We start from the raw sequence: 19,237 nt of genomic DNA on the forward strand, positions 1-19,237 counted from the left end.
TAGTAATCTATATTACTTAACTTTATTATTAAGCTACTAAAGTCTTAAGAACCTCTTATAGAAGTATACTATAATAGCATTCTTATTATTATAAACTACTTTATAAAGTATACCTACTTTATTCTATATAAAGAAGTAAGTAATACTAAAGAATATATATATATATTCCTTAAGTATATTATTACTAACTATAGAATACCTTAGGAAATTATATTAAATAGAGATAAGATCTTTACCTCTAACTTTTAGAAATTAATTATATTATAACTTAATATTAAATAGTTAATATCTACTATATTTTACTTATAGACTAATAGATAAATAGAATAAATTAACTAAATCTTTAAAACTTACTTCTATATTTATATTAACTATAACTAAGATAATTAAGTTATACTACTACTAATAGCTTAATTTACTTATAATAGTATAATTAGAGAAAGTACTAAGGAATCCCCTTTCTACCTTAACTATAGCTTTAAACTAACTACTTATAGAGAACCTTAAGTAAACTTAGCTATAGTAAAAGCTACTACTTTAATATAATAAATTAAAGATATCTAAAATAATATATATAAAGAACTTAAATTTATATAATAAAGAATACTTAAATTTAGTAATAAACAAAAGATTAAGAGATTAACCTTAAAAGAGAGAGATAATACCTATCTTATATAGTAAAACATTAAAATAAAATAACTAAGCGACAAACTTAACTATAAAAAACTTAAACCTTTTAAAATCTCATAAGTAATTTCACTAGTTAACTATAAACTTAAACTTCTAGAAACTATAAAATATCACCTAATTTTCTATATTTCCCTCTTTAAACTAATATTATAAAGATTATAAATAAATAATATTATTATTATAGAGGATAATAAGTTAGAGTATAAAGTAGAATGTATTATTAACTACCTAAAAGAACCTAAAAGATATTAATACTTTATTAAGTAGAAAAGATATAGTTATAAAAATAATATATAGAAACCTACTAAAAATATTATTAATATAGCAGATAAACTCTCACTCTACTAGTAATAATATTAAGAATAAGAAATCACACTAATATTAGCTACACTAGTTAGTTAGAAAATTATTAATAGATACTTATAAATTAAATACCTATATTACTTCACCTAACTACTTATTAAAGTAGATTAACTATAATAAGGGAAACTATTTATTCACCTAAAAATATTAAAATATAACTAAAACTCCCCTAATAAGAAGTTTAAAATACTTAGATTCTAATTAAGGATAGAATTTAAGTTTATTATACTAAAACTACCTATAGACTAAACCTTTAATATAAGAGATACTACTAGCTCCTCTTTAGTAACCTCTTAACCTTTCTAAAATACTATTCTCTTCTACTTATATAAATAGTCTAACTACACTATAGATTTATCTAACTTAGCTTATATAATATATAAAGTAATAGCTTTCTTTTTTAATACCTCCTCTTTAACTACCTTAATATCTTCTAAATAAGTAACTTTATTAAGTAAGTAGTTAACTATAATAAAGTTAGTAAGCTTAAAAATAAAACCTAAAGTACTAAAAAACCTATAAATATAAATAGTATTTACTACTATATTATAAAACTACCCTAAGTAAGTATACTTACTATAAACTTTACTACTAAGAAGAAGCTTATAGCGCTTCCCTAAAAAGTAATAATAAGAATAAAGCATATTACTAGCTATACTAAACTTAGTAATATATAATATATAATTATAATAATAAAGAGTAGAAGTAGTACTTAATTTTAACTTTTAAATATAACCTAATATAGTATTAATATTATAAGTAAATTAGAAAGTATAATTAATAAATCTCTAACTTAGGACTAATAACTTACTTATATTAAGTTTTAAGAGTAAGACCTTTAGAGAGGGGACCTAATATTATAACCTATAAATAAGGATAATAACTAGATAACTTACTTAAATATTAAGTAGCTAAGATAGGATATTTATACTATAAAATTATAGGAATAATAAGGACTTACTTAGTATAGAAGAACTATAATATAAGTTATATAATAATAAAATAAAGAAATAATTAGTAAAGTATAAGAAGAAGTACTTAATAATTAGTTAGCTTTACTAACTAATTATAATTACTTTATATACCTAAATAATTACTTTATAGTAGATAAAGGATACTATTTAGGACTTATATATAAGATAGCTTAAACCTAGCTTATAGTTAGACTTCTATAGCTTTTTAGTAATTAATTTAGTATTTATTTTTAAGATATTTTTAGCTTACTTTTACTATAAATTACTTATTAAGTTTAAAACTAATTACCTTAGCCTCTAAAGATTAATCTACTATAGCTTATAACTTATAACTTAGACTATAACCTTAGTATACTATTACTATATATTAATCCCTAGCTTCTATTAGTAGACCTTACTATTAGATAGCTAACTATAACATTCTTATGCTAGATAAATTTAAAATATTTAAAATTAAGTATTAGTATATTTGCAAATAATCCTAATAAAATTTAGTTAGTTTAGGTCTAAGATTTTGAGGCGAATTAGTTCATATTAATCAGAGACTTGATGAGTATATAGTCTTATATGCACTAATTTATAGAATCAGATAACCTCTAACCTTCAAAGGTATAAGAAACTTTTCATGTGAACTGAAATTGGTTTCCAAGCACGAAGTGCAGGTACCTTTAAACACCTGTGAGTCAGACTTGTGTGCTCTAAATCCATCGGTAAGTTAGGAAAATGTAGTCTTGTTGATTCTCTTCCTTTAAATTGGTTCAGGTCTAGAAAGCTTTATCAACCGAATCCCACAGTTTGTACCATTCAAGAGCATTGATTAACACCGCATGTGAAAAATTTCGGATAGTCAAAGGCTGGATCGGGCATAACAGCGTCGCGTGCGCTAAAGGAAAATTAAGAGTATCAAAGTCTTAAAAGCGAAGTAATCAGACGGGGTTGGCTAGTTAGCATCCGAGGAGGTTAAACTTCGTCACGCTCTCCAATGGCCCAGTTAGAAAGATGGACTCCCCAGAACTGAAGGAAACCGTTGATGGCATATATGGAAACAAAGCACAGATCCTCGCTCAATACACGTTCAGGTTGTTTTCGGGTTCGGTAATGGAACGATGTAGAACTACTATCATTTTGAGTCCTTAACTATGTTGAGGAAGTTTCGAGCCCACTAAGTAGGGGTTAAGTCCTCAACTATAAGCACTTTTCAGCTACTTCCATTACATCATACAAACGACATATCATTGCCCTCTTCTACTGTGATTTCTACTGGCCCCATACAGCTTCTACTAGCATTTTCGAGTGCATTCCCTCGTTCTTAGCACGTTGGGGACTAGACATGACCGCTTTCCACACGTCACCTCCATAATCTTCGTGTGTGGCTGGTCATAAAAGCCAATCCGTGCTTGACCGATGGTGCACCCCGCGGCTAAATGTTTGGTGAAAGACATAATCACTGAGTTGGAAGTACTTAGGTAGACACCAAATTAAACGAAAACGTGTGAACTATGAACTGTAACAATTGAACTTGTCAAAAATGAAAATTCTAATATCCTCATAACTCCTTCAAAATGCGACTAAGCACGCTGATGAGCTCGCCAGCGGAGGACTGGGACACTTTTGCCGCTGACCCAAACACTCCGATATCCATCGCGCCTTCCTTTATCGACGCTTCAATGTCCACAGCATCCTATAATCACATTAGCAAGACATCTTATGAACTGATTCGCGAAGCAACTTACTGGGAATGCGTCTCGAACTGCATTGTCCACTAACCAGCGGGCAGTGACGCTTGATGATAGACCCGAGTTGCCATCCGTCTTGGTCAGGCCCTCAATCTCGTCTCCATTCGAAACGAGCTCGAACGAGACGTTTCCTGCCTGAAGGATCTCCTTGTCGTCGTCGCCGAGATGAAGGAAGTTGACGAAGCAGTCAATCTCTAGCCCAGTCCAGTCCTTTATCTCCCACAACCCTACGGTTGAGTGCGATGAGATGAGATGCAAGTCTTCTTGCACACGTTGAGCGATTGCGATGATGCTGGCAGTTTCATCGACTCGGACCCTGAGAGGAACCAAGTTGAGTGTGGGGAACGTCGGTTGCAGATTCTCGGCGAGAGATCGGTTGGCGTAGTAGATGCCAAAAACGACCTCGTTGGTATTCAATGACGGTGAGAGAATTTTCGACTTTTGAAGAGTCTTGGCAGCCGCAGCGAAAAATAGGGCGGGAAGACCCACGCCGGCCTGGGAGCATGAGCCTTGTAGGTTTGCGGTACCAGAAATAGCAGAGCGTCGAAGGAGTGAAACTCGCTCCAACGATTTGGTCGTGTCGTCGGGCTTAGATGACGTGGTGGGAATGATGCCTTCAAAGTATTCCGTCCAAAACTTCCTATTGTCGCCTTTCACCTCGTGATGATGGTGAGCACCAAGGAACGACCTCCACAAGTCCAGCTCCATGGCCTCCTTGGAGTCTTGTCCTTGAATTGTGGATAGAAGGTGCTGCATGAGTGCTGGTAGACTGAATCCATCGTAAAGTGAGTGCTGAAGTTTCAGTTGAAGCAGCCAAGATTTATCATCCTCTTGCTTTGCGGAAAGGTGTACCTGGGGCCAGCACGATTCCGTGTGAGACTCTGGAGTAGGGGCCTCTCCTTGCATGGCGATGTGCTTGTGAGGTCCATCGGCATCGGGACAGAGAACAATCTGCACGAAAGGTAGTGACCTCTGACCTGTGGCAACGAGACAGGTCCGGAGAATCGGCTCTGACTCAACGACAGCGGACCATGCCCCTTGCAGTTGATCGACCGTCACAGACCCTTGAAGACGGTAGGAAAACTCTGGGTAGAAGACTCGGCCCTCGGAGTTCTGCCATGCTGACATCATGTAGACTTGCATTGGCAGAGGAGGCAGGATTGCTAGCACCTGAGACTCGGCGATACCAGCACTGGTAAGCAGGGCCTTGCTATTGATCGTGCTTGGGAGTTCAAACTCAGCAGAAGGAATATCAGAGGCTTGCTGAATCTCAGTGGAGGTGCTTGACTGAGCCTGCCGAGCCATCGATTGAATTGACGTCGATGTCAACAGGGCCTTGACGCCAAGATTCAACCCTTCCTTGCGAAGAAGCGCAGAGACCTTGATGGCACTGATCGAATCTAGGCCTAGGTTGTAGAGAGTATGGCTCTTGCTGATCGAGCTCTCTTCGATCCCTGCAGCTTGTGAGAGCACCCGGCGCAGGAGCTTCTCTGTGGCTGTCCACTCTGTGGCTTCGTCCGATTTGGTGATTTTCGAAGAAGAATCAGCGGGCGCCTTCCTCGCCTGGAATGAGGGAAGCTGGCATATGGAAACATTGTCGCCCTCAAAGCGAAGTAGGTTCTCCTCGGGGGTGCTGATGATGTACTGCAGCGCCCTGTCGAGATGATGGAGTAACTGGTTGGTCATCTTCTCGGACACATAGGCATTTTGCCCGGCAATGCGCCATATGAGATTCTTTGACGTAGCTTCCAGCTCCGCGCAGACGGCGAACTCAGTCGCAGAGGAGCCTTGGACTGATTTCATCAGAGGGTTTTCAGGTCCAGACTCGGGGTTCTTCTGCAGAATGAAAAGCGTATTGAAGAGTCGCCCTCCAGCGATGGCCTGTGCTTTTCTCAGGGGGTAATTCTGGAACTCGACGATGTCGCCCATGGTTTCTTGAAGGTAGCGAAGGAAGTTGGTGGCAGAGCCGTGAAGGACGCAGCGTACAGCCACAGTGTTCATCGTCGGGAACATGAGGGCTTGGGCTTGTTCCGAGTCGCGCCCTGCGAGGACGACACCGAAGCTAACTTCGAGAGTCTGGAGAAGTGTCGCAAGAGTTGATGCCCAGCAAGCCTGGCCGAGAACTTGCAGGCTCACAGCGTGCCGTTTGCAGAAGTCTGTCACGCGGTCGAGTCCAGCACTCGAGACAGCCTCCGTCCGGTAGGTGTGGTCACCCGATGATGTAGCCGAGAGCTGCCTTCTAGAAAGCAGTGATGGCCGTGTGTTGGCGAGGTACTGCGACCAGAACTTTCTGGATTGATCTGTCGGCGTCTGGACCAAGCTTTGAAGGAATTGCTCAGTCTGCGGTCGATCGGAAAGCTGGCCTTGGTATGCTGCAGCGACGTCTTGATGAAGCAAAGCCAGAGACCATCCATCATAAAGGGCATGCGAAATCGACAAGACGACAAGAGACTTGTTATCTCCTAGAATGACAGAAAGCTGCAGAAGATTCGAATGGCCTTGAGCTTCGCGAGCGTTACGCTTGTGCTTATCGACAATGCTCTGCACTTCAGTCACATCACCTGTCTGAAGCTTGTTGACCAAAAGATGACTGGACTTCGAGATTACTTGGGCAAAAGTTTGCTCAACAGAAGGGTCCTCGATCTGCACAAACACAGTTCGCAGGATAGGCGATCTCTGAACAACCTGTTGCCAAGCTTGCTCGAACTTATCGACGTCAACACCGCCGGTCAACTCTAGGACGTCGTGATTGAAATACTGCTCGAATTTCGATTGCAACATGTCGGCAATCATGGACTCTTGCAACGGTGTGGGAGGCAAGACGGCCTCAACTTGTTGCATCCCAAAATCAGTGGACTCCACGGCCTTCCAGAGCTTTGTCTTGAGGTCCTCGTAGTTTGATTGCTGGTTGGAGTCTTCCGATACAGGCTTGTTGCGATTGAGAATTGAAGACATGACGGCGATGGTTTGCGACTTCATGAGTTGAGACAATGTGAGAATGTGACCGGAGTGCTTGAGCCTTGCAGATAGTTTCACAAGGTCGATGCTGTCCAAGCCCAATTCCAGAAGGGCCATGTTCTCTGTGATACTTTCCTCAGAAGTACCTGAGAGAGCAGCAATCTCTTTCCTCAGCACCAAAGCGGCGGGTGTCCACTCAAAGTCTGAGATGTTCAGGTGAAGCTCGTGGTCCTTGAAGTCGCCGTCAATGGACTCGGGTCGTGAAGTCAACGGGGTACGGGGCGATGCGGCAGTCGAAGCATCACGAGAGACATTGGCACTGACAGGCAGAGAGTAGGTTGCGCGAGAGGTGACATCCACCATCGCCTCATCAATCTCCTCAAAAAGAGAGTTCATCATGGCCTCGTCAGCAACGTCTCCATGTGCCACAATCTGGACTCGGAGTTGACCATCGGGGGTTGACGACGCTTCAAAGGCGAGGGGATAGTCAGAGACGCTGTAGTCGTCCATAATGGACCACATGCCCGAGGGCTCTGCCGAACGAGCTTGTTCGACTTGGAAAACGAAGAGATTTTCAAAGCTGGGCCGACCTCTGGACTTAGTGCACCACTTTTGAATGTTCCGCAGCGGCACGTGCTGGAACTGTAAGACTGCCGTGCTAAATTCATGACACTTCTGGATGAGAGATAGCCAAGTGTCCCCCTCCTTGAGGCCAGCGTAGAAGAGCAGAGTATTGAACAAAGGACCGATGGTGTTTTCAATTTGGTCCATGTCAATAGACCGGCCAGAAACAATTACGCCGGTCGCGGCATTGATGGGAAAATGCTTTTTGAAAACAGATGTCCACAGGGCAAGAACAACTGACTGAAGTGTGACATTCAGCGATCTGCGTAACGTTTCGAGGTTGCGGGCCGAGTAAGTTTTCGTCCTTGTGATTATGCTCGAGGGATCACCATCCTGAAGTCTTGGAATAGTGTCAAAAAGGCAGTTGCTGAGGTGTTCGGTCCAGAATTGGCGGCTGGAATCGTAATTTGCGAGCGGTCCGTGTGCAAGGGTATCCAAGAACGAGGGGGCTGATTGGTGTTCTTTTTGCGAATATTCATCGGAAACCCAACGGAGCATTGTCTCAAATGTCACGCCGTCGTACAGCGCGTGAAAGATGTGAACAACTAAAATTGTCTCCTCGCCCACATGAGCTACGATTAGTTCCAGAGGATCGGAAACACATCGGCTGTTCTTGTGAATGAGTCCTGGCATTGCGCTTGCCAGTTGTGTCTCGACTTCAGCAGGCTCAAGGGCTCTCAGGTCTCTCCAAGAAAGCTCAGAAGACTTGAGGGCAACTTGTGCAAAGCCGGCAGGCGTTTGGATGAAGCTGGTTCTGAGGATTGCATGGGATTTTACAAGCTGCTCGCACGCAACCCTCAACCTTTCAATGGAAACTTCGGATGAAAGCTTCAGCCGGAAAGCAGTGAAGTAGGCGCCCTCGTCTTGATCGGACATAAATCTCGAGAGCATGCCCTCTTGCAGCGGTGTGCACGGCGCAACGTACTCAATGTCCCCATCACTTGGGAGAGAAAGCTCTTGCACGGCTAGAGATCTGTATCGGTGGCCGAATGCCTGGATGAGTTGGCGTGCCTCGTGAACACCGCTGCCCTCACTTGCTGAATCGGTCTGCTGAAGGACTTCAGCGAGATCGCCGAGGGTGGGATTTCTCAAAATGACCCTGGGCGCCGCGCCTGACAAACCATTCTTACGCATCAGTCTGGAGAGTCGGAGAGCTGAAATTGAATCAACCCCAAGATCGAAGATGTTACTTGACAGCGAGACTGGAGTGTCGTCGCCGAGGAACTCCTGTACTGTTGACACGATTTGCCGCTGCACCTCATTGGTTGGCTCTGAAGTTGTCCTTGAGGATGGTGACAGTTGGACTAGCATCTCTGAAGTCAAAGTTCTGAAAAGCTGATTGAGTTGCTTGATGTCTGCTTTGTTGTTTGGAGACAGAGGAATGCGCGGGACTTGGAAGATGTACGAAGGAACCATGTAGCCGGGAAGTGTGTCTCTGCAGGCCTTCTGAACAGACCGCACAAGAGCGGCCGTCGTGGGTTCGGTAAGCACTTGCAGCTCCGCCTTGGAGTTAGCTGTTGACTTATGGCTGACGAAGGACACCAACATGTCTTTGTCCAGACTGCCGTGCTTGGTGACCAGAGTGGCGACGTCGCTGACTTCGCTAACTCGGGTGCGGATGGAGTGGTTGATTTCGCCGATTTCCAAACGTTGCCCGCGCAGCTTGACCTGGTCGTCAGCACGACCCAGGAAGTCGAAGCATCCATCGTGGAGCAATCTGACGAGATCACCGGTGCGGTACACGCGCTCGTTGAAGCCTTTCAGGATTGGGAAACGTTCCTGGGTTAGGTCTGGGCGGTTCAGGTATCCCTTACCGACGAGCTTTCCAGAAACGCAAAGCTCGCCGACAGCACCCCTCATGACTGGAATATCAGTTCCAGGTTTGAGAACATATGAACCAACATTGTCAAACTGCTTTCCAATGTTGGAAGCGCGACCGTTGTGGGGGACTCTTTGGTACATGGTGACGCCAATTGTGGCCTCAGTTGGGCCGTAAGCGTTGTAGATCACGCCAACGGGTCCCCATACGTCGAGAATCTCTTGCTTTAGAGCCTCTCCACCGGTGATGAAAACACCCCTAGATAGGCTCGGCACTTCCGCCGGGTCAAGCAGGCGAGCCAAACTTGGCGTCAGATCAATGTGGGTGATTGCCAGGTGTCGGATTGTACCGGCAAGGTCATCGAGAATGAGATCTCGCGGAGCTCCAACTAGAGTCATACCAACAGACCAACTCCAATATTGCTCAAGGACTGACACGTCAAAGTGGAAAGAAGCAAATTGAAGCCACTTGGAGGTCTCATCCCAATGACCCTCAAACAGCCTCTGAAATGCTTTCATGGCCTGAACAGCATTCTCGTGCGTGATTTCGCACCCCTTCGGCGTTCCAGTGGTACCAGAAGTGTATAAACAATAGGAGTTGTCCTGAATGCTGAGGGAATCCGGGCTGGAGAACTCCTTAGAGGCAGTATCGAGCACTGAATCCTCGATGTGAAGAATTGGCTGATCAACAACAAAATCGATATCATTGTTGGTGAGCAGCGCAAGAGCCCCGGAATCCTTGAGTATGAACTCTTTTCTCGCCTTTGGCGCAGATGGATCTAGTGCTAGGAAAGCGCAGCCAGATTTGAGAATGCCGAGAATGGAGAAGCAAGCCTCGGGGCACTTGTCAAAATGAATCGCGATCGTATGTCCAACTTTGGAGTGATGTGAGAGAAGGTTGGCAACTTGATTGCCCTTCTCGTTGAGTTCTTTGAAGTTCCAATGCTTAGAAATCGGGGTTTTGCCGTGAAACCCGGTAAGAAACTCCAAAGCGACCTTATCTGGATGCGTGCGTGCCTTGCTCTCGACGAATTGGTGCAAGAACTGCTCTTCAGACGGAATGTCCGGCTCCTGAGGTGGTAGAATGGAGAACACTGAGAGATTATTAGCCCACAAGTCGTCCTCAGTTCCAGTAGGATTCTGAGCAAGATGCTGTAAGATGGCATCGAACTGGTCTACCAAGTGACGTGCCTGGACTGCTGGAAGGACGTCGGTGCGATGGGTAACGCGAAGTTGGATCTCGCCGCCGGCCAAAGGCTCAATTTCAAGGGACAGAGGGTAGTCGAGGTTGCCCTCGTCGCTGATTGTCCTCCAAGGGAAATCCAATGTACCATCTTCAGGCATCCGCTGATATACAAGAAGAGTGTCAAAGACTTGGGCATTGGGGTAGCCAAGCCAGCGCTGTATCTGGGCGAGGGGTGTGTTCTGATGCTTCAATAGCTCATTGTGATACCCCAGCATCTGCTGCAAAAGCTCAGAGTTGGAGGATTTATTGTGCGCAATGACAGGAACGGTGTTTATGCAGGGGAACACAACACCCTCTGTCTCATCGTCGATGCGGCCAGACAAGACCACTCCGAAGACGACATCCTCCTCGCCGAGATAAGCAGAAAGAACACGAGTCCAAGCTGCTTCCAGTATGATTTGAATTGACACATCAGCTTGCCTTGCCTTTTCGGTGAGAATCTCGAGACTAATGCTGGCAGATTTGGAACTTGAGGTAAGTTCTGGAGATGGCTCGGATAACGGAGTAAGGGTAGGAAATCGGTTGACTACCACCTCAGACGACTTTTGCTTCCAGAATTCTTCAGAGTCCGCCTTTGCAGAGCCTGCCATTATATTTGAGAGAGCACGGTCAATTGGCGGATGCTGGCTAGGACGACCGCCTTGGAGGAAAACAGTCAAGTCTCGCAAGATCAGCTGAAGAGAGAACGCGTCGTAAAGTGCGTGATGCATAATGATGTGTATGCTGATGCCTGAGTCGAGACACTCAAGTGCAACCGCCCACGGTGGGTTTTCCAGAGTTTGCAGGACGGCGTGAGCGATATCCAACTTCCATTTCGTGACGTTGAAAGATTCTTTCCCATTGTCATGAACCACCAACGGCAATCTCATGCCATGAGCGGAATATTGCAGCATTGCAAACGAAGCATCGCGGTGTTGTGTTGGCAAGAAACCGGTTCTCAGAATTTGGTGGTGCTCGAGGAGAGAATCCCATGCCGCACGAGCCTTATCAAGGGAAACTTCATCCTTGAGGGCGAAAGACATGTAATTCAGGTAATCTTTGCCTCCTGACTGGATGAAGTTGCTAAGCATAGCGCATTGCAAGGGCGTGCAAGGCAAAACATTCTCAATACCGTCGCCAAGGGAGGTGTTTCCGACCTCTCGCTCAAACTTGGCGAAGTCATACAGCTCAAAATCTTGCTGGGTGGACTGTCCGAGGCGGGCCGCCATTTTCGCGCAGGTAGGGAACCCAATGACGTCCAAGGCAGAAAGCTGCAGACCCTGGTCCCGCAGCATTGCGGCGAGCTGTACGGCGTTGATGCTGTCTAGACCAAGTCGGAAAATCGAAGTGTGTCTGCTGATCTTGGAGACTGAACTTTTTGACAGTTCGGCCAAGACAGATCGTATTTGCTTCTCGGAATCGTTCCACTCCTCGTCTTCTGAGACGTTTTGACCCTCCTCAGGTTTTTGTTCGTCCTGGTCTACGGTCTTGTCGACAACGATGCTCTCTAACAACTCCTGGATGTCTGCAGAGAGATTTTGTCGGGAAGGGACGCTGGAAGCGGGATGCTTGGCGGCATTCGCAACCAAGTGCAAAAAGACACGAAGTAAGCTCGATAGGGCCTCTGTTGTCATTAGGTCGCTGTTGCAGTGGAGGTTGATGGATATAGAGTCACTGCGGGGTTCTGGAGTGATTTCACAGACCAGAGGCACGTCCATGGCTCCATTATCTTCAACCAGCTCCCAGACGGACGCATCGCGTTCCGAGCGAGGCTGCTGCAAAAGAAGGAGAGAGTCAAAGAGCTGCAGTCCACTTCTGGTAACCTGATTCTGAATGGAGCGCAGAGGCGTGAATTGTCGTTCCAGAAGGCGGGGGTTGAGATTTTGGAATTTCCTGAGCATCGTGACAAATTGGGCCGACGCTGGGAGCTCAATCCGGATGGGTAAGGTATTGAAGCAAGGCGCAACCAAACGATCAATGCCTTCATGACTCAATGCCCTTCCACTCATGACATTGCCAAAGCAGACGTCTGTTTCGTTGTAGACGATGCTCAAGAACACAGACCACACAGTCTGGAAAAATGATAATGTTGAGACTCCCGTAGCTTTGGAAACTGATTGGAGGTTGCTGAGAGGAATTTCGAGCAGGCCTGTGACCACTAATGGCCCCTGTCTCTCAAGCTCAGCAGACCTAACAGACAGTTGGTGTTGTGCAGGCTTGAACCCATCAAATTGTGTCTTCCAGAAGGAATCGGTTCCGTCCGGAGAACCGACGATTTCGTGAAGGACAGGAAGGTAGTCAACTGGAAGTTGCAGCGGCTTTCCATTCGCCAGTTGCTCGATTTCCGTGAGGAGAACGTCGATTGCCACGCCATCGTAGAGTGCATGATGACAGACGAATGAGAGGTGGCTCTTGCTCTTAGACGTGATTACCGCGAGAGAAACAGGGGGAATCTTCGAGTTCAGAGAACCAGGAAGGTTCCTTGTGTGATTGTCGGCTCCGTCTCGTAAGCTCTCTGCTTCTATATTGTGCCAAGGTATCGTCCACGAGCTGAGCACAACTTGCGCGACGGCTCTTCGAGATTCTCTTGTGGTGATGAAGCAAGTGCGGAGAATAGCATGGCGTTGGCACATCTCTTCCCAGTAACCCTTCATATCTGACTCAGGGATTCTCAATTTGAAAATGAGCTGGTTGGAGTAGGACGAGCCAGCTGTTGAAGATAGCATGGCTTCTTGAAGTGGAGTGCAAGGCAACACGGTGGAGACCTCTTGTCCTTCCTTGGCAAAGTCTTCTTTGATAGCCTCAACATACTCATTGGTAAACATAGAAGCTGATGCATTCATGCTTTGAGTATCGTCTTCTGTCTGCTGAGTCGAGATTTCTTGTGCTAGACGAGCGACACTTCCGGACCGCAAGATCAAAGACACGGGAATCTTGGCCGGGAACGAACCCCGCAAAGTCCTCGCCAAGGAGATGGCTGAGATAGAGTCCAGGCCCACGGCAGCAAACGGCTGCCAGCGCGTGATGTCTTCCAACGGAACGCTCAAGACTTGCGAAAGAACAAGCGCAATGGTCTTTTCCTGGTCAGACCAAGAGTTTTGGTCGTCATGCTCCTCGGTGGAGCCAGCAGCTAGGTCCAAGTGTTCACGAGAGAACTCGCGGAACGACGCTTGCATTGCAGCTCTATCGATCTTCCCACTTGACGTAAGGGGAATGGAGCTAATAGGGAAGAGATAGGTTGGAATCATATAGGCCGGCAGCCGAGAGCGCAGAAGTCCAAAAAGGGTGCGGTTGGCTTGAGCCAGTCTGTCATCAATCGACAACGACGTGTACTCAGAATTGCCGTTGTCTGTAGGAACGTAGAAAACGGCAAGCTGCGCAGCGGGCGAGTTGCTGCGACTGACGATGACAGCCGCGCTGGAGGTTGCAAGACCAGAAGTGGTGAGAATGCTGCTGATTTCGCCTGTGTCGATACGTTGACCGCGCAGCTTCAGTTGATCGTCCATACGGCCCAGTACCATGAGCGAGCCGTCGGGAAGCATACGGCCCATGTCTCCAGATCGGTAGATGCGGCCTAATTGGGGGTGATTGACGAACTTCGAATCGGTGAGTTCTGGCATGCCCAAGTATCCCGCCGCCACTTGGTCACCTCCAAAACACAATTCACCCGCAAACGCTATAGGCAGGGGATCCAGACTTTCAGAGCCAAGGACTATTGTTGAGGTATTCTCAAACGAGAATCCAAGGTGGTCGATGAAGTCGCCCGGCTTCATCTTCTTGACCGTACAGATGTTGGTCGTTTCAGCTGGGCCATATCCTGAAAATTGTTAGCCTCCAGATACGGTCTTGAATAATGGGAATCAACTAACCCTGGTACAGATGCCCCGTCCACTTCTTTGCGACGACCGTTGTCATCGGCTCGCCTGCCGTGACCAAAAACTCTACGCCCGGAACGTTGCTCGGGTCTACGAGAGACGCAACGGTGGGAGTCATGCTAAGATGAGTGCACCCAAAGAAGCGGATAGCCCGCTCCAGGTCTTCGAAAAGGGTATCATTGGTGCCAGAGCACAAACAAGCGCCAACCTTCCAAGTGAAGAAAATTTCAAAAACCGACACGTCGAACGCCTGAGAACATGCTTGAAGTAAACGCGAAGTTGGTGCGTGTGGATAGATGCGGGAGAGGACGTCAAGATTGCCCGCAATGTTTAGCTGCGTGACGACAACACCTTTTGGCTTGCCTGTTGTCCCGGAAGTATAGATGACATAGGCTGGCCGCGATGGATTGGGGGGAATGCAGAGGTTGTCGGAGGAGATGATCGACATGTCGGTTCTGCGGACGTCGATAAAGTGACAGTTCGTAACCTCCGTCAGAGCGGCCGAGACTCCGCTGTCAGCGATACATAGAGTAACATCTGCCTGCGTCAAAATGGCTCTTACTCTCTCGGCGGGTGAACTTGGTAAGAGGGGGAGATATGCACACCCAGCCTTCAAAATTCCAAGCATTGCGGCATAAAGCGGAATCGACTTCTCCATAACGAGGCCGATGATGTCGCCCTCCTTTGCTCCATAATCTTGCAAGCAGCGAGCGATCTTATTCGCCGAAGCGTTCAACTCGCTGTAAGACACGGTCTCGACCGCGTCATCCTCTAGCAACGTTGCGAAGCGAACCGCAATTGCATCCGGTGTGAGGTCTGCTGCTCGCTCAAAAATAGAAGCCAGATCAGGCACATCATCCAAAATTGACGGGGCGTCATTGAATATTGATCTCAGGTCTGGGGAGAAGTTGTTGATGATTGTGTTGATGTGAGACTTTGGATTTCGAAGAAGGTGAAGTACCACGGACTCAAGCTGGTCCACCAGCAGACTCGCGTGCTCTATCGAGATTGCGTTGTTATGATGAGTGATACGGCAGCTCGGACCGTCGGCAGTTGGCTCAACCTCGACGAGTAGACCAGTTTCCAGGAAATCCTGATGGGCGATCTCCCGCACTTCGCCAGAGGTGCGCTTCTGACTGTACAGAGATTCCTGGTAAACGAAAAGAACATCATAGATCGAGTCGCCAGGGCTTAGACCAGTCAACTTCTTGATCTCGTTCAGTGGAAGGATGCCATGCTGCAAAACCTGGCGGTTGGTGGCATGGATCGCTCGGATGAGATCGGCAATCGAAACAAGCCCCCTCAAATCAACTCGCAATGGTGTCGATGAGATGCAAGGTCCCATGATACGCTCAACATTGGTGACTGGAATCGTTCTACCCGAAGACACGGAGCCGATGACCACGTCAGGTTGACCCTGCAGTCCAGCCCAAAGCCATGACAGAGCTGCTTGGAAGAAGACCTGCGGATGGCATTGTAATTGTTTCGCCCCTTCATCCAAGTTAACTTGTGAGATATCCAGAGTTCGTCTCGTTGTCAGAACCTCTAGCGTTTCAGGAAGACGGCATATAAGGCGTGGCAAGCCATGTCTTTGCCAGCCAAGCAGGTTTTCCGCCCAGAAACTGCGTGCATCGTCAAGCTGCCGTGTCGTGGTGGGATCACTGAAGAAGTTGGCCACATCTTGAAATTGTGGGTGCGGCTTAATCGATTCGCCCCGGGCCAGAGCCGAGAGATCTTCAAGAAGCATGTCGGCGGACCACCCATCGTAGAGTGCATGGTGGATCTGCAACAAGATGGAACCACCATCGTCGGAATCCGATTTGCAGATCTGAACTCTCAGCGGACGGAGAAAGTCCCCGTCTAATGAGATGGAGAAATTCCGATTGAGCTGCTCGACATGTCTGACGGAAGACTCCGATAGCCGATGGAAAACGACTTGCGCAAAGCCTCTGCCAAGAGTGATGAATCCAGAGCGGAAGATGCTGTTGATTGACGCAACATCGCGAATCCACTTTTCCGCATCATGAGTGGTGGATCCAGTCGGGATTTCGAGCTCGATCCAGTTGCAGTAGGCTTGAGAGTTGACCGCCGTTTCCGCAAGCATTGCATTCTGCAGTGGTGTGCACCAATGAACAGCTTCAATATCGCTCTGTATTGAGTCAAGATCGCCGTGCTGTTCTAAGACCTGATTGATAGGAATTTCCGAATACTTTGCAGATGCATCTCCCGTCGAGTCTGATGATGATGCCAGCCGAGAACATAGTGAGGACACATCCCTAGATTCGAGGACATCCGTCGCAGACACATTGAACCCTTTCTCCCTCAGCACCGAAGCCAGTCTAATGGTCATGAGAGAGTCGACACCTGAGGAGCCTAGTTGTGTTGATGGCGAGACCTCAAAGCCAAATAGGTCCGAAAGGGCTGTTGCAACTTCTCGCGGCAACGGATCGGTCAAGTCCGAAGACATCAAGGGTGGTGATGTCTTGGCGGCCTCATAATCACTCTTGAGCAACTTCCGATCAACCTTGCCTGAAGGTAGCCTTGGGAAACTGGTCATGAGAACAACATCTCCAGGAACCATGAAGGATGGAAGCCACTTGGCGCAAGTAGCGAGGATGTCTTCTACACGGTCGTTGGAATTTGCATCATCATCCATGGCGCAGAATACGACCAGGATACCAGCCAATACCATCGCGACAGCACTATGGCACCCACTTGCGCGCATGGCAGCTTGTTCCACTTCACCGAGCTCAATGCGCTGCCCGCGAAGCTTCACCTGGCCATCAGATATACGTCCAAGACACTCCATCGTTCCGTCTGGGTTCATCTTTGCCTTGTCTCCTGTGCGGTAGACACGGCCAAAGGGGGTATCAAAAAATGCAGCAGATGTTTGTCCAGGTCTGTTGAGATAGCCATTTGCAAGCTGGTGGCCGCCGACAATAAGCTCACCGGTCTCGCCGAGCGGCAAGATCTTGAATTCGTAAGGAGTACCTTCATCAGGAATGGCAGCAACAAAGCATGAAACAGATTCGAGAGGGAAACCAATATTCGAGGCAGGGCAAGTTGTGGGATATTCCGGTCGGAGCGTGCTGCACGGTGTTAGTCTTGGCCTGCGTATTGCGGATCGGCGACTTACCAATGAATGGCCGCTTCTGTCGGGCCGTACATGCCCCATAGTATGCTTTCAGCCTCCTCACTACCACCAAACTCACTGACAACAGCTTCAGTCAACATCTCGCCGATCGTCAACAGCAACCTCAAGCCAGACGCGTTTTGCCGCAGTCGCAACAGACTGCCGGCAACAGTAGGAGTCAGTTCGCAGGCATCAACTCGCAGAGTTCTTATAACGTCGGGCAGGTCGTTGAGCATGCGGCCGCGGTCGCAAGTGACTAGGGTGCATCCACGGAAGAGCGGGAAGAAGATTTCGAAAACGGAAACATCGAAAGTCGGTGATGCGAACTGGAGAAAGCGCCTGAAGCTCGGTATATGTTTGTTATGGGCCAAAAGACTCTGTGTCGCTGCTTCGTGAGAGACACCGACACCCTTGGGCGTCCCAGTGGATCCAGATGTGTACATAATGTATGCAAGACGCTGAGGTGTTGTTTCTGACTCTGGTATCTTGGGGACAGGAGAATCTTCGAACCCATCCTCGTCCACTATCAGAATGGTCCTCTCTTGGTCATCTTGAGGAATCTTGGATGCCAGATCGCGGCTGACAATTACCACCTTGGCCGCAACATCCTGGAGGATGAACCTCACTCGCTCCGAAGGCGCGTCGAGATGTAACGGACAGAAAGCCCCCCCTGCCTTGAGGATGGCCAGCATCGAGATGTAGAGTTGTGGACATTGCGGAACCAAAAGAGGCACGACGAACTCCTCGTCTTTGGGCCAATTTGTTGCGACGGCAGATATGCGCGCTGCCAGCACATCTGCAGACCGATGGAGCTGAGAATAGGACCATGTTGATTCTCGTCCTTGGGCATCAAGGGAGTGTATTGCGGGAATGGAATCATCTGCAGAAAAATGCACGAGCTCGTGAAGAAGACGAGGCCCGGGGACCCTCTGCGGGTGGGGATTTAATATCGAGAGCTTGAGCTCGGGCTCAGGCTCGCTGTCGTTCATGGTGATGCTAATGGTGGTGGTGATAACAGAGGGGCTTGAAGAAGAAAGGATGCTATTCCAGAGTTGGTGAGGTGATTCAGGGAAGGCCCTTCTTGCGCGAGGGAGGGCGAGAGTGGTCCGATGGGTGCTTGTACGCGAAGCAAGCAGAGCTCTGGCATTAGTCTCCAGACATTACAAAAAGGGACTCACGTATTAGTCGGGCCCTCTTTTCAACGGAAACAGGCACAGGCACAACGGTCAATGCGCCCGGGGCCAGATGAAGACGGACCTGCAGAAGGAGGTCAAAGAGACCACGCGCCGGGGAGCAGGTCGACCAATGAGAAGGATGATGATTCACAGATCTGGTGGCTGCAACGGCGTGTTTGCTTATTTGGGGCGCTGGGCAACATGCCACGGGGGCAGGCGAGGGGTTGACACGGGGTCGGCTGCGGGCTGCCGGGCCTGTAAGATTGCAGCAATTACTCAGCCGGCGGGAAGCATACAGCGATTCTGCAGCGCAATGCAGAAGGGATGCCAAAGCTTTGGTTGTCGATGATGAATTATGAGCTCGTTCATTCGTGGGTGATGACGGCGTGTTGGTAGAAGACGGCTAGTTCCAAGACGGCTCGGCCCTGTGCGATATGCCCCAGTTGACCTGTGCGTATGTCTGACAGGTAGTACTTTGGTGCAGGTAATGGATAGCGCCCGCGTGTGCGTGCGTGCGTGAAGTATGGAGAATCTGTGATGATGGGCGTGCTGTAATCTAAGTTGAAGATATGGGCTCGCTGGTGATCTGCTGCTGCAGATGCTACCGTCGAAGAGTTTGGTACGCAGTCGCGGGGGTGGTACTACGCGCATGTACTCTCTCCGCAG

General features: G+C 47.5%; 1 protein-coding gene across 1 annotated transcript; it reads right to left on the reverse strand.

Annotated features, from left to right (window-relative positions):
- Positions 1 to 3,573: 3,573 nt before the first annotated feature.
- NPS2 (Nonribosomal peptide synthetase 2) lies at positions 3,574 to 18,385 on the reverse strand (the record flags this gene model as incomplete). The annotated part of the gene is made up of 5 exons (XM_036645722.1): positions 3,574 to 3,708; positions 3,761 to 4,555; positions 4,616 to 14,205; positions 14,258 to 17,352; positions 17,400 to 18,385. 5 exons carry the CDS (start codon positions 18,383 to 18,385, stop codon positions 3,574 to 3,576), a joined length of 14,601 nt encoding a protein of 4,866 aa, XP_036489026.1.
- Positions 18,386 to 19,237: the final 852 nt, after the last annotated feature.

Source organism: Colletotrichum siamense, assembly GCF_013390195.1.
Source record: "Colletotrichum siamense strain Cg363 chromosome Unknown KSG_Cg363_contig09, whole genome shotgun sequence".
In the NCBI taxonomy this organism is placed as follows: domain Eukaryota; kingdom Fungi; phylum Ascomycota; class Sordariomycetes; order Glomerellales; family Glomerellaceae; genus Colletotrichum; species Colletotrichum siamense.